At 46.4% G+C, this 15,729-nt stretch overlaps 1 protein-coding gene across 1 annotated transcript in view; it reads left to right on the top strand.

The window, feature by feature from the left end:
- The window catches only part of GRK3 (G protein-coupled receptor kinase 3), a 141,312-nt gene that overhangs the window by 43,365 nt on the left and 82,218 nt on the right, over positions 1-15,729 (top strand). The window contains exon 3 of the mRNA XM_075534361.1: positions 9,382-9,455. Coding sequence (XP_075390476.1) covers positions 9,382-9,455 — 74 coding nt within the window. The remainder of the gene's footprint in view (positions 1-9,381; positions 9,456-15,729) is intronic.

Below are 15,729 nucleotides of genomic sequence, written 5' to 3'. Positions count from 1 at the left end.
CCAGCAGGACTCGACCGTTACCTTGGGGTCAGTGGAGGGGGAGCTGTGAGGAATTTGCACGTTGCCTTATGTGGAGTCCAGAGGTGGAGAAATGAAGTGGGGGCTGTATGTGGTCTCCTTCAGCTTCTTGAAAGGGAAGGAGACTTCAACTTCTCATCTGCCCAAGGTCAGCCCCATGAGGCAGAGGTTAGACATGCCTTCATTCTCCAACGGCTTTACCAGTTAGGACACTCACTGTCCCTTCCACGACGCTCTCCTTCTGCTCTGGGTTATCAGTAATGGTCACACATAACTCATAGGCAATACCATGATTAGGCCTTCCTTTTAGCTAACAGGTTCCAAGTCAGGATCAGAATGTCAAGGATACAGTTCTTTTGTCCTCAGTGCCTCTTCTCAGCTGTGCCAGCAGGCACGTGTATCTCTCTCTGCTCCTCGCTCTCTCAGCCTAATGGCCGCTGCACTGCTCCAACAAGTGCACCTTGAGAAGTCCCTTTACTCTGCTGGTGCCTGAAGGCGCAGCTGTTCCTGCTCCAGGGGCTGAGAAACCCACCACTCTGTCTCATGCTCGCAATGTAGGGCCTCTTCGTGCAGGTACCTCGGCTTCAGAGAATCACTCTCCTCTCGTAACTCTCCTCTCTTGTGTTGTGAAATCTTTAATCCTGCTTTTGGAATGCCTCACTGCATACCCAGCAGCATGGTAGAACCGACCAATCTCCATGCGAGAGTCCCAGAGCCCCAATCTGCATGCTTCTACCCGCTCGGTCGTTTGGTGGAAACTCTAAAGACGCTGGAGAGCTATGATAACCACAGCTGTCACCTCACTGCACCACAGAAGGACCTTCAGGGAGACAAGGGCGAGTGGTCCCGGCTGCCTTCTCAAAGGGTCATTTTCAGATGGCCACCTGCATGTCCGGTGCACACTGTACCCTGCCTGCTTTGCTTCATTTTCATTCCCACAGAACAGATCCTCTCATCCAGAGGTTTCTTCAGCAAGACCAGGGGATGTGAATTCCATCCACTCTTTGAAGGCCCCTCGTATTTCGCTGGCAACTAGGGTAGGAGCCCGGATGTCAGACAGCCTGTTGAGCAGGGACCATTGGCTAGATAACCTTGGGGTTTGGACCTGAAATCAGCACAGCTGAACAGAAGAGGGCTGCATGGCCCTCCCTCCCTCCCTCCCTCTGGCTCTGCTTCCGCCCCCTTCTCCCCGCTCCCCCCGCCAACTCTCTGCATCACAGTCTTTCAATGATTTTATAGCCGGAGGAAATGGCTTCACAACCATGTCAAGACATGAGGGTATTATTCCTGCTCCCTGGAGCTCCATGTCTGATCCTAATTCTGATTCTGTGATGTGGTCCCTCGACAGAGTCCAGTGGGCCTGGCTGTGTCAGTGAGGCTGGGTAATGCCAGGTGTGTTAGGCCGGGTTTTCTAGAGAAGCGCAATCAGTCAGGTTTCTACGCGTCTGTCTATAGAAAGAAATTTAGACCAAGAGATGGCTCACACAGTTGTAGACGTGGGCAAGTCCAGTCTGGCTCAAGTCTGTGGGTCAGATGGCAGCTGAAGGCTTCTCCTGACTCAGGAGCTGCCAGGCTGACGAACACAGGAAGATGAAGCAGGGAGGCCACAGGCTGGTGGATGCAGAGCTGAATCAATCCGAGGTTGGCTGAATGAATCCCAGTGATGGACACAGTGGCTGCCATGATGGGCTGCAAAATAAGAACAATTGTGAGGATGGTGTAGGACCGGGCAGTGTTTCATTCGTTGTACATTGGTTGATATTCTTCTAAACAAACTCAGGACACCTAGAGTATCCCCCAAAAAAGTGAAGCGGGAAATACTTACGTGTGAAGCCTCTGGTGAATCCCCTCTAGGTGTTCTAAGTTTGTTTGGAATAGCATCAGCCCAATGTACAATGAATGCAGCCGCTGTGTCAGTCACTGCGCCTCTACTTTATCAGGATATCCAGACCCTGTCTTTATATATATATATATATATATATATATATATTCATTTTATTTTTTAAAAATATATATATATATTTCATTTTATTTTTTAAAAATATATATATTTTTTCATTTTATTTTATTTTTGAAATCATTTTATTGGGGGCTCATACAACTCTTATCACAATCCACACAGCCAGCCACTGTGTCAATCACATTTGTACCTTTGTTGCCATCATCATTTCCAAAACATTTTCTTTCTACACGAGTCCTTGGTGTCAGCTCCTCATTTTTTCCCTCCCTCCCTCCCTCATGAGCTCTTGATACTTTATAAATTGCTATTATTTTTTCATGTCTTACACTACAGAGTATTTCTTGGAGCCCCCGTGGGTTCAAACTGCAGTTAGCCCAGTGTGTACGCATTCCACCCCCAGAGTTAGAATCCACAAACCTGTGTGACTACAATTGTGACCCAAGACTGGGCTGTGCAACAGCAGATGGAGCCTTGTCGCTGGTTGTAGGGAGACACATCTTGGCATGGGAGCATCCCGGGCTTCGGCCCTCTGTGTCTCCGTCATGATGAAGGATAAATGACCCTCCCCTTCCCTGCCCCATCGCTAGTCACGAAAGGAGACTCGCACCGCGCCCTATCTCCTCCGTTCAACTTTCTCCAGCCGGATGCAACCAAGCACTGCAGAGAGCAGAGCGCCCGGCTCCCCTCGACAAGGACAAGCTTGCATCCATTTTCCACGCCTTTGTGGACACTTTGAGTGAAAGCCACAGCTACGTGTCCGGTTTAGCCTTCCGGCGACAGGTGCAAACACACCACTCAGCACGGCGAATTGAATTTTCCAGCCAAAGAGCAGATGCAGCCATGTGGGGGAAACACGGTCCACATCTCAGCACAGCTTCAAGTTTGGGGTTGCTGATAACAACTCTGCTTGGAGAGGAAGGTCGGGAGGGGAGAAGTGAGAGCTAACTTTGCTGACTTTGATGAGAGTTGGGGTGATGGAATGGCTTGGGTGGGAGTCGGCTTAAGCTGAGAGCTGGCACCTGCCCCTGCAGTTTAGCCGCTGCCTTCTGAGCCGTTGGGGCTTGGTTCTAGGGAGCCCTGGTTACTCGGTAGATTGAGTGGTGAGCTGCTCGCTGCAAGGTTGGAGGTTGGAACCCGCCAGCCCCTCTTCAGGAGGAAGATGGGGCCATCTGCTTCTACAAAGGCTGAGAACCCCCAGGGAGCAGCCCTGCACTGTCATCTAGGGTCACTCTGAGTCAGAATCAACTCGCCGGCCGTGGCTTGGGCTTGGTGAGAGATGAAAATTCAACCCTTATCACCAGTTCAGGCCCCCGTGTTTCCTTTCTGATCTCACTTTTTGAAATAAAATGGTTGGCTGTCGGGGGAAGGGAGTTACCTACTTGAAATGGGGCTGCCTGTGGTTGTGCAATCCTAACTAACTTCATGGAGTGATAGAAACGTGGTGACTGGTCCTTCCAGAAGCAGCTCAGGTCTGGAATAAAATAAAACCAAACCGAACACCGGCCGTCCCACCAAGAAACCCACTGCAAAGGGCAATCTCTGAAGCAGCTATCTCTGTGTTGTGCTAGGGCTCCCAAGTGCCCCGTGCTGGATCACACCCCCTCAGGGTGTCTTCAGACCGACCCAGTGTGGTGGCCACGGACAGCCTGTCTCACAGGTGACGAGGCACACGCTCAGAGGGAAAATGACATGCGCAGGGTCGTGCAGCTGAGTGGAAACTGGGAGTGGGAAACTGCCCCCCTCTGAGGCTCAAGCTCTCCGTCCCTCCACTCAGCAGCACGGTCACGCCAAATGATGACGCTCCTGCAGGTTGCCCTGCGTGTGGAGATGCAGTCCTTCCAGGAGTCGGCAGCCTCCCTCCTCCTGCTCCTGTGGAGCGCGGTGAGTGGGTCCGGACTGCTGACCTTGTGCTTACTTAGTGACTCCTCTCAAAAGAAGTACAGCCAGGTTGGTCCTGCAGAGGCACGGATGGTGAGACAGCGCATGCACTTGCACTTGAACCACATCACAGCCACAGCTTGCTCAGAGAATACCCCTGGGAGGGCCGAGGACCATCAGTGTGCTGATGGAGCAGGGCAGCTGGGGGCCTATGTTAATGCAGCCAAGGCTCGGGATAGCACCCACCTCCATTGTCCTCCCTGTGGTCAGTTTGCAAGCAAGGACTGCCGACGGATAACTCCACCATCCTTCTGTAGCCACACACTCACTTTTGCAAGAGGGTGACCCACGCTTCGAGGACCCGTCTTTAAAAATCTCTGGAGGAGCACTTGCTAGAGGTCTTTCACTACTTCCCCTGTCCCCCAAGGGTGTTCCTGTGTCACAAGTTCGGCAATGAGTGTAGCCAGCTGTGGATGAATTGGGCTGCTAACCTCAAGATCAGCAATGTGAAAAACCAGCACAGGACAACGATGAGGCTTTCTATTCCAGCCAAGAGTACAGCCATGGAAAGTCACAGGGGCAGGTCTACCCTGTCCTGTGGGGCTGCGAGGGGTTGCCATGGACTCGATGGCAGTGAGCTTTTTGAGTTTTGGTAGCCAGTTGGTTCTAAGTGAAATGGAACCAGGCCCAGCCAGCACAGACACCTTCTTCTCTCAGCACGCTGGTCACTTCACCTCCTCCCCATTTCCCAGAAACTGAGGAAGCGGTGCCTGGCAGTGCGGTGGGTGGAGCACTGGCCTGCTCACTGAAAGCTCTGTGACTTGAACCCATCAGCTGCTACCCAGGAGTAAGGGGAGGCAGGTTGCTGCCCTAAGGACTGACAGTCTCAGAGACCCTAAGGACCCCCTATCCTTTGTTCTCTTGCGTCGCAGTGAGTTGGAATCAAGTGGATGGCAGCAGTGGATTTGATGTGGATCCATGACATCACTGAGTATGGGGGGATGAGGGGGGTGTCTTCTGTGGCAGGGGATTGAAGGTGGGCGGGGTGTTGTAGGGCAGGCATTTCCACCTCACCACCTGGCATTCCACTTCTTAGCGCTGTGCTCTTTTGACTCTTGAAGGTAGTAGGTATCAACTTCTGATTCTTTTATTGTCCAACTTCACATGCTAAATGCACCCATTTCCAAATTACTGGGCCTATAAGTCCCCTTTTCAGAAAAAAAAGAAAAGACTCAGCATTCCTCTGGCAGTGAAAACCCTTTTTACTATTGTCCATCATCCAGCAAGAAGTTCATGTGTTTGCTTTTGCAACCCCCCTGCATGCTCCCAAGGAGTGGTATTGCCCATTTTGGGAGATACTGGTTACGCGCTTGACTATTAACAGAAAGGTTGGTGGTTCAAACCTACCCAGAGGCGCCCTGGAAGAAAAGCTCCCAGGAAGTCACAGTTTTGAAAACCCAGTGAACTCTTCCTGAGGTGGGATCAACGTCAGGGTAACTGACTGCCTTGGGTTTGGGCCTGAGATCGACTGGAATAGATGTGCTTTTGAGAAACATCCAAACAGGCCTAAAGGAGACAGTAATTCCCTCAAATCCCTTTACAAAGAAGGGGTGCAGAAGAGGAGCACTCCTTCTCCATCAGGAGACCCCCCCGCAACTTCTACAGTGTAGCCTGTGGGCCCCTGCCCCTCCAACAACAGCCTCAGTCTAACTCCACACAGTAACCCGAGGCTGTGCTCCCAGTTGCTAATCAGACCAGATGGCTGCCTCCCTCCCAACCCTTCCATGGCTCCCTAGTGCCTCCGTATCTAGGCCAAATTCCTTCCCTGGGGCAACATTTCCCAAGACACACACACACACACAGGAGCCACCCAAACATGCTGACTGTCACCCAGGCCCTTATCACACGCAGAATCAGCACTCTACCCCCACCCCTGCTCCCCGTTGGTGTTCTTCTCATTTCCAGAATTCTGCATGTGACCTACTTGTTCTGTAAAGTTCCCCTGCCCCTGCCAGACTTGTTAGTTCGGATGCCTGGAGCCAAACCCCTTACCTTTCTGTACAAAACCCTCAAATCAGTTCTGACTCTCCATCGACCCTCTCTGGCAGTGAAAAACATCTATCTGTACGCTGGCCCTTCTCACCCTCACCGCTACCGAGTTGATGCCAACGCAGAGCGGCCTTATAGGACAAGGTCGCAGCGCCCCTGTGGGTTTCGAGACTAACTCTTCACAGAATGGAAAGCTCCACTTTTCTTTACTGACCTGTGGTTGGCAGTCCATTGTGCAACCACTCTGCCACCAGGGCTCCTAGGGTAAAGGGTAGGTACCTGCTTTTGCAGCCCCCTGAAGCCCCCAAGTCCCCTAGAGGTGGTTTGCCCACTGCACTGGAGCTTCTCCGGAGGGGGAGATGGACAGGTAAATATGTAGCAGAGATCATTCTAGGAACCTGGTTTTGCTTGGCTTAGAAGCAGGGCCAGGCTGCAAAGATCCCTCAGGACAGGTGAGGGTGGGACCTCAGGACCATTGAGGGCCATCAGGGAAGGGCCTTTTTCCACTTTGCTCAGAGCCTGTCAGATTACAGAGGAGGCCCAGCTAAGACCCTGCTCTGGACTTGCGAGCCGGTTTCTTCTTTATCCACCCGCCGCCCACTTCTTTTGACAATGGTTCCCAGCAGGCTCTTCTGCTTGTTGAGACGTTCAGCACACGCTCAGGATTGCACCGCTGCCATCCAAGGGACAGTTGCGTTCTTCTCCGGGGCTCTCGCGCACCCCCAGGCACATTCAAAGTGCTGAAAAGAAATCTGCATTCCACCACCTCCTTGCAGGGACTTGCTGGTCCAACGTTTCCTCCTCTCAGCTTAGGCCTCTGCTTTGGAGCATTTGCTCATTGATTCTGCCCTGCCTCAGCATTGCCCCTGGATCACTTTAAGCCCGGCACACGCTTCATTTGCGCCTGGTTGCTCCTGTAACTGCGGTCCGTGTCCTTCTGCTTCCCCCACCTTGTGTCCCAGCCACTGTGGCAGGGGTTCGCGGCAAAGGAGCTGGCCCAAACCCTTTCCTTCATCCTGGGTAGAGAGATGCTGGCTGAACTTGGGCTGCTGATTCAAACGGGAAGAGATGGCTCCTTCCTTAGCATGATTCAAAAACCAAGCAAATTTAATTGCCATCAAGTCAATGCAGACTCATAGCGACCCTCTAGAGCAGGGTGGAATGGCCCACGGGGGCTTCTGAGACTGTCACTCTTAAGATATTTACTTGGAGGGTTAAGGAGAATGGGAAGCTCTTGCTTTGCGTCTCTATCTGTCTGTCTGTCTGTCTCTCTCCTTCACTGACATCCTTTGATGCTGGCTCGTTGTGACCCTGTAAGACAGGGTGGAGCTGCCCCCATAAGGCCTCTGAGACTGAGTGTAGAAAGCCGGGTCCTTCTCCTTCCGAGCAGCTGGTGGTTTTGAACTGCTGACCTTGTTTTATGCTGTTAGTATTTTCATTATATGGTACTCATTGGAGGATTGACGGTCGACCACTGTTTGTGCTCGTTTGGTTTTTTGAAGTGTGAACTTTCAGGTTTTCTTTTGATTAAAAAAACAAACCAACTTTACCTTTCTGGAATGAACAATGAAGGTGGGAGGGGGAGGGAGCACTAGACCTGAAGGTAATTATACAACTCATTTTAAAGGTGATTTAATCATGGGTTTGTTTGTTTTTTCAATGTCCTGAAATTGATTGTGGTAAATAACGGTTGTACGATTCTTCTTGAAATGATTGAACTATTGAATTCTGTGATATGTGGATTAAGTGCCAATAAAACTGTTGGGAAAATATTCCCAATTATATCAGGAATAAATATTTGAACAATCAAGTTGACAGGTGTGACCTGTGTTATTAGTCACACAGAAATTCTAATGGTTAAGAACTACATCTCAGTTATTTTTTTTATCTCATGTAGTAAAACAGCCTCCTCTCCTCCAGAATTATTTAGAACTTTAGCCATGTGTTAGTTGTTACTTTGTAACAGTGGTTCTCAACCTTCTTAATACTGTGACCCTTTAATACAGTTCCTCATGCTGTGGTGACCTCCCAACCATAAAATTATTTTCGTTGCTACTTCATCACTATCATTTTGCTACTGTTATGAATCGGGTGGCCCTGTGAAAGGGCCGTTGGACCCCCAAAGGGGTCGTGACCCACAGGTTGGTAACTGCTGCTGTATATGATTCCTGCCCCCACCTCTGCAGGTAACTTTATGACCTGATAGAGTTTAAAATGGACAGAAAAGCTGCAATAATAGTACCTACATCATACCATGCTTATGACCATCTTGTCCGTCTTGACTTAGTACCCACATGGCCCAGGGGACTTGCTCCTCGGGGCGTCTGAGGCAGTCACACTGCGTGGGAGCAGACTGTGCCTCACCTTCCTCCCCCAAGAATATGTATCCTTAAAGCAGTTGTACTGATTCTATATTTTTTTCCCCATTGGCTTTATCATTCTCTCCCGTTCACTATGATTTTTTTTTCTGAATCACTTGAGAGTAACTTGGAGCTACCCTACCACTTTACTGCTAATATATTTCAGTTTGTCCAGCTTAAAGTCATTCCCTTAGAAACCCAAACCAAACCCACTGTCATCAATCTTTATGGGAGTAGATAGCCTCATCTTCCTACAGAGCAGCTGATGGATTTGAACTATTGACCTTGTGGTTTGTGTAACCCACCATATTCCCAAGTCGCTTTTAGGCTCCTTACGAATCTACTGCCATTGGGTCAATGCCATTGATTCTGTGTAGGGATTCCAAGGCCTTAAATCTTTACAGGATCAGACAGACTCATCTGTCTCCCTCAGAATGGCTGGTGGTTTTGAACTTGGGCTTTGCTTAACCCACTGCACCTTCAGAGGTCCTTGGAGGAGGCAGAAGTGACTCTAGAAGTGAGTCCTGGAGCTGTGAAGGAGCAAGGAGTGATGTGGGACGGGGTCATCTACTTTGACACTGGCTATTTGGGTTGGGGATAGCAATAGAGTGAGTGGTGACCATACAAAAACGCTGGAACATTTCTGTGTGTTCTGGGGGCGTTAATTCCTATTTCTATGGCCATAGTGTTTATCATCCACATGGCAACTCTTCCCAACATGTCCACACTGCCCACATCTTTTATTTCCTGGGTTGTTTTCCTGGTCGCTATAGTGACCAGTGGCTCTAGGTGTTTGTCACCACTAGCATCCCCTTATCAGGCATTTTTCTGTCTTTCTTTTTCTGTTTTTGGTTTATAGAGAGGGACGGCTAATAGGGAAGGGGCCCCTGAAGCAAGGAGCCAGGTATGTGGCACTCTCCCAGACAGGGTTATTTTCTCCTACAATATAATTACCTTCTAAGAATTCCTTTTCTTCTTCTTCTTCTTTTTTTTTCTTTTAAGGTAGGGAAGGAAAAGATGAGATATGGAAAAAATTATGTTGAAAACACCTTGTAGGGTAAAGTTTCCATGTATTGTCCTTCCTGATTTTTTTTCTTCTTCATTCTTCTTCTTCAGGTTTCTTGCTCTTTAAAGATTTTTGTTTGAATGAAACTAATGAAGCGGTACCTCAGGTGAAGTTTTATGAAGAGGTAAGAAGTTTACCAATGCTTTTCATCCCCAAAGCATATTTAGATTGTGCTTTGAACAATATCAAGACAACAGGTACCATTTCCCAAATTCATGCAAGGGACAGGATTCAATTGATCAGCCATGTTATCAGACCTTATTAAAAATAAAAGCAGGCGAATTGCAAAATCCATCACCTTAAAAGCTCCAAGTACTTCAGAAGTGCGTGGTAATCATTGGGCTGACATTTCAGAAATTAGAGAGTCACTTAGAGATGCACCGAGAAAATGATCAGCAGTTCGAAACCACCAGGCACTCCACAGGAACAAAATGAGGCTTTCTGTTCCTGTAAAGAGAGTTACAATTTTGGAAACGGAAAAAGGACAGTTCTACCCAATCCTGTAGAGTTGCTACAGGTCAGAATAGACTTAATGGCAGAGAGTTTGGAGTTGGCCTTTATCATGAAGAACCAGATGGATATTTTAGAACTCAAAAATACCATACTTGAAATTTTGAACTTAATGGTTATGTTCAATCACAGATTAGACACAATGTAAGATAAGGTTAATCACTAGAAGAAAGATCAGTAGAGAATCTCAGACTGAATCACAGAGGAGACTCATACACACATGTATACACACGAGCATTAGAATATATGGTACATGGGTAAAAGGTCTGATATAGATTGAATTGGAGAAAGAAGTATTTGAAGAGATAATCCCAAGAATTTAAAAACTTTATAAAATGATGAAAGGTAGGGTGCTTTCCAGATTCAAAAAGCTTAGAAATATCTGAGAATAAACATCCAGGGAAAATATCTGGGCACATCGGCATAGGACTATGTCAAACTTATGATGAAGAGACAGTGTTTAGAGTGATCAAGGGATTAGGGTGGAAGATGACCGGGAATCACACTGCTTCTAAAGAAACAGCAACATGATGTCAGTGGCAACTTACATGATTGAAAATCTGGAGGAGAAAACAATGGGACCAACGGTTCCAGGGGACATGGGAGAGGGGGAGGTGGGGGGAAAGGAAGTGGTGCTAACAAGCACAGGGACAAGGGAACAACAAGTGATCCAAAATTGGTGGTGAGGAGTGTGTAAGGGGGCTCGTAGGGCACGATCAAGGGTAATGTAACCAAGAAGAATTACTGAAGCCCAAATGAAGCTTGAGCATGATAGTGGGACAGGAGGAAAGTCAAAGGAAACAGAGGAAAGAACTAGGAGGCAAAGGGATTTTATAGAGGTCTAAATAAAGGCATGTAAATATATTTACATATGAGGATGGGGAAATAGATCTATGTGCATATATTTATAGGTTTAGTATTAAGGTAGCAGAAGGACATTGGGCCTCCACTCAAGTACTCCCTCAGTGCAAGAACACTTTGTTCTATTAAACTGGCATTCCATGATGCTCACCTTCCTGACACAACTGCTGAAGACAAAGCGGTGCATAAGCAAATGTTGTGAAGTAAGCTGATGGTGCCTGGCTATTAAAAGGTATAGCATCTAGGGTCGTAAAGACTTGAAGGTAAACAAGTGGCCATCTAACTCAGAAGCAACAAAGCCCACATGGAAGAAGCACACCAGCCTGTGTGAGCACCAGCTGTCGAAAGAATCAGCTATCAGACATCAAAGAAAGAAAAAAAAATCAAATCATTGTCAATGAGGAGTGGGTGCTGACTGGGGACCCAAGACCCATCTGTAGGCAACTGGACATCCCCTTACAGAAGGGTTGCAGGGAGGAGACGAGCCAATCAGGGTGCAGTGTAGCAATGATGAAACATACAACGCCCCTCTAGTTCCTAAATGCTTCCTCCCCATTCCCCACCCCCCACTATCTTGATCCCAATTCTACCTTACACATCTGGCTAAACCAGAGGATGTACACTGGTACAGATAGGAACTGTAAACACAGGGAATCCAGGACAGATGACCCCTTCAGGACCAGTGATGGGAGTGGGGATACCAGGAGGGTAGAGGGAAGGTGGGGTGGAAAGAGGGAAGCGATTACAAGGATCCACATATAACCTCCTCCCTGGGGGATTGACAACAGAAAAGTGGGTGAAGGGAGATGTCGAACAGTGTAAGATATGACAAAATAATAATTTATAAATTATCAAGGGTTCATGAGGGAGAGGGGGAGGGGGAGCGGGAAGGGAGGGGAAAGATGAGGAGCTGATATAAAGGACTCAAGTAGAAAGCAAATGTTTTGAGATTGATGATGACAACAAATGTACAAATGTGCTTGACACCATGGATGTCTGCATGGATTGTGACGAGTTCCATGAGACCCCAATAAAACGATTTAAAAAATAACAAAATACAAAACAATGACATGACTATCTTTCAAGTATTGAAAGGAGAAAAACAAACAAAAAGCCAACCTAATGCTCTTTTCTTGGCAAAAATTATCTTCAAAAATGAGGGCGAAACAAAGATATTTGCAGACAAGTAATAACTAAAGGGATTTGGCAGCAGCGGGCCTGCATCCGAGTGCCCTAGTGGGCAGTCGCTCAGCGCTTGGCTGCTTAATGAAGTCGGAGACTTGAATGCATCAGAGAGAGATGCGCATTGCCGCCTCAGGAGCCCTCTGGTTTCTGAGGGCTGGTAGGGGTCTGAACCAACTTCCTGGTATGCTTTAAGGAGCTGCCTTACAAGAAATACTAAAGGGGAGGAGACACTTTGGGTAGATGGAAAATGACTCCCGACGGAAATACAAGAACGAATGAAGCACACCATAAAACGCAAAGTGTGTGCACAATGGAAATGAGTGTTGTTTCTACACAACCCTGCAAAGGCAGAGGGAAGCTCATGAAGTTAGGATGTTTTAAGGTCTTGGGGCCATCAGGGGAATTGTGAAAACAGTCATTTTTACTAGACTGTCGTCAGTCAAGGATGCACAAGTGTAACCCCTAAGGTAGTCTGTAAAGTAATGTTTAAAGAGGAGGTAAAGGGAGTAAAGGCATTAAAATATTTTTTAAAAGAATGAAAAGGGTATGTTAGCAGGATGGAAAAGACAGAAAAGCAAATATTAAGATAAACGCTTCTGGCTGTGCAGCTATATAGACAATGCTTCTTTTAAAACAAAAACAGAAAACAATGTAGATATATATATATGTATACATCTATCTTTCTATGTATCTAGCATCTATCTATCTTTTGATCTATGTAATTATCATCTGTCTTTCTATGTATGTATCTATCATCTATCTATTATCTATCTATCATCTATCTTTCTATGTATGTATGTGTGTATCTATCTATCTATCTATCTATCTATCTATCTATCTATCTATCTATCTATCTATCTATCTATCTATCTATGGAGGGAGAGAGAGAGAAGGCTCACAGCCTGAACAATCCTCCTGGTTCCTTACCCCTTGGATCTAAATATTGTTCTAGAGCCTAAAAAGGAGGAAAAGTAAAACTCAAGTGGAATTGGTGTCTTTAGTGACATACAAGTTAATTTCAAACATAAGGGAAGAGAAGATAAAACCATCTACATAAGTAATTACATGTAATGTAAATGGACAAAATATTTCTAGTAAAAGGTTAAAAAACCTTACTATGTGCACACAGTAATTAAAGTAAAATTGGTGTAGCGATACAATTAACTGGTAAAGCACATCAAAATGTTACTTTTTGAGATAGACATTTCATAATGATAGAGTGGCCAGCCTCACAGAAAGATGAAAGGTATCACCATCGTAAAACTTTATGCAACAAATCACATGACTTCAAATGTATATGGCAAAATGGGCAGACCCCAAACAGGATAAATTCACCATCCTTGTGGGGAATGTTAACACATACTTCGCAAGAACTTCGCGAACAAGGAGACAAAAAATAATAAGGACATAGAAGATCTTAATAAAGTGATAAATACACCTGAACTGACTGACACATAGAAACTATGCCTGCAGCACAAACAGACAGTTCATCAAGCCCTGTGCCTGAAAGACGGTTTCTAAGCATATCGAGACAGACATCATTCAGAGCATCTTCTCTGAGAAGAGCAAAATTAAGCTTACATTTAATAGTAGCATTAAGAAATCTTACTTCCTGGAAATTGTTACACTCCCAAGAATGTATGAGTCCATCGAATCCAAACCAAACTCAGGACTGTCAAGTCCATTGCGACTCCTTAGTATCCCAACTTGGACAAAGTAAAACTGCTATTTGGGGTTTTGAAGGCTTTCCATCTTTACAGGAGCAGACAGCCTCATTTTTCCATCGCTGAGTGGCAGGTAGGTTTGAACTGCTCACCTTGTGGTCTACATCCCCCTGCTTAACCCACTGTGACACCAGGGAGCTTTATGAGTCCAAGAAGATATTAAAACAGAAATTAGAAAATATTTTTCATTACATTGCATTCCATTGTTTCTCTTATCATATCTTAATGCTAAAGCTTTCTGTTTTCTTTCTCTAATTACCATTTTTGGGGAAAGATGAAAGAACCAACTGATTTCCCACTAAGCAGTCAATATACGTTTTGTTTGGGGGCATTGATTGCAGTCCTCACAAGATAACAGCACCCGTCCCACTTCCTCACTGAGTTTCCTGCTTTCATTGGTCTTTGTTTTCTGTCTTTATTTCCAGAGCTTTAGTCATGGGCAGATGCTGATCTTTTGATCTTGAATGGCTGATTTGGCCAAGGTCTGTGTATGGGCTGGTGTTCTGTTCACGGCATAGTCCTGGTATCATTTGGCTGAGAGTTAAACAAGTAGGGTGAGTTTAACTCCAGACTTGAAAGGAGTCTACGGGTGTACCTCTAGTGTCTAACCAACCAAGAAGCCCAATCTTTTGTCTGTTTTATCATTTTGCGTTTTGTTCCACATTTTTTTTTCTCCCACTCTTTCCAAGATCCCTTGATGTGATCCCATTCCAAGTTGTCAGCAGCAGTAGCTGGGCACCATCTAATTATTCTGGTCTCAGAGTCATGGGCTGGAGTTGACATGATCCCAGTCTTTTAGACGCAGTGTTTTCGTGGTGTGCTTTATTTTCTTCACTCTACTTTGTTCTGGAGGGGGAGAGACCAGTAGTTACACCTTACAAAGCTGATGAGATCGATGACTCCAGTTCCTGCTGACAAAAGCAATAACCCTAGAGCATAGTGTTTGTGGAGTGTATTATGTCAGTTCATCCTGGCATCTGCAGACACTGTGGTCCTCTGCCAGCGATTCATGCCTACAAGGTGTTTGGTTATGGCTAAAATTGTTTTGTGGACATTTCCCCATGAATTCTCTACTGCATTCATGGATATATTTGCAGGACATATATAAATACATACATGCAAAGGTCTTCTGTCAAATTGATTGCAGGGGATTATCAAAACATTTGTGAAACAAATGGAACTAAATCAGAGGGACAGAGAAAGAGAGGGAGGGAGGGAGGGAGGGAGGGAGGGAGAGAGAGAGAGAGAGAGAGAGAGAGAGAGAGAGAGAGAGAGAGAGAGAAGAAGAAGAAGAAGAAGAAGAAGAAGAAGAAGAAGAAAACAAAAATAAGAAAAAGACAATCAACATGAACAACCTCAACGCAGAAGCACCAGCTGCCAACCACAGGCTGGTTGGATGTAGTTCTCAATCTGGGGTGGGACACACCACGGAACATTGGTAGCTTCGGGTGTTACTGTATGTGAGGGGCTGGCGTGCGGGTGATGGGGTACCCATCAGTAGGATCCACAAAAAGAGTCAAGAAGAGGGTGTTAAAAGAACAACAAAGATAAAAACAAACACAGGGGTAGGAAGAACACCACGAAGTAGCAGTAAGTTAAAGTGTACTGCTGATGAACTTGGAGGTTGCCAAATGCTTTGGTCTGTGTGCAAACCCGATGGGGAGGGCTGGGCTCGGCTCTGATGACCACAGAGGTGTGTGGAGGGCGTGACCGCTCTTTGAGGGTTTTTTTGTTTGTTTTTGTTTTGTATTTTAAGGGAAGTCAGATGAAAGAATAATAAAAAAAATTTTTAAGGGGTGGGAGTGGAGTGGGAGAGGAAGAAACTAAGAAGAAAAAAAAGAGAAAAAGTCACAGTCCCCCAACACTACACAATACTCTCTGTGTGTGTGTGTGTGTGTGTGTGTGTGTGATGGTCAGCCAACTGGGTGGGTGCTAGTCACCCATCTGGTTCCTGCTCCATCCATTTCCAACACGGCCCACAACCATTCCAAGTGTAGGCCTGTACCACTTGACAGCTCCTCCTTGTTCGCAGAGCTCCTCGTTGGCTGTTTTCATTCGTCATTGCCCCATCTAGTCTACTTCTTTCTCTGACCCTGAGAGGGTCTGGGTTCTAGGGTT

Source organism: Tenrec ecaudatus, chromosome 16 (genome assembly GCF_050624435.1).
Source record: "Tenrec ecaudatus isolate mTenEca1 chromosome 16, mTenEca1.hap1, whole genome shotgun sequence".
NCBI classification, from domain to species: domain Eukaryota; kingdom Metazoa; phylum Chordata; class Mammalia; order Afrosoricida; family Tenrecidae; genus Tenrec; species Tenrec ecaudatus.
Note: the sequence above shows the minus strand (reverse complement) of the source record. Positions and strands in the feature narration are given on the sequence as shown.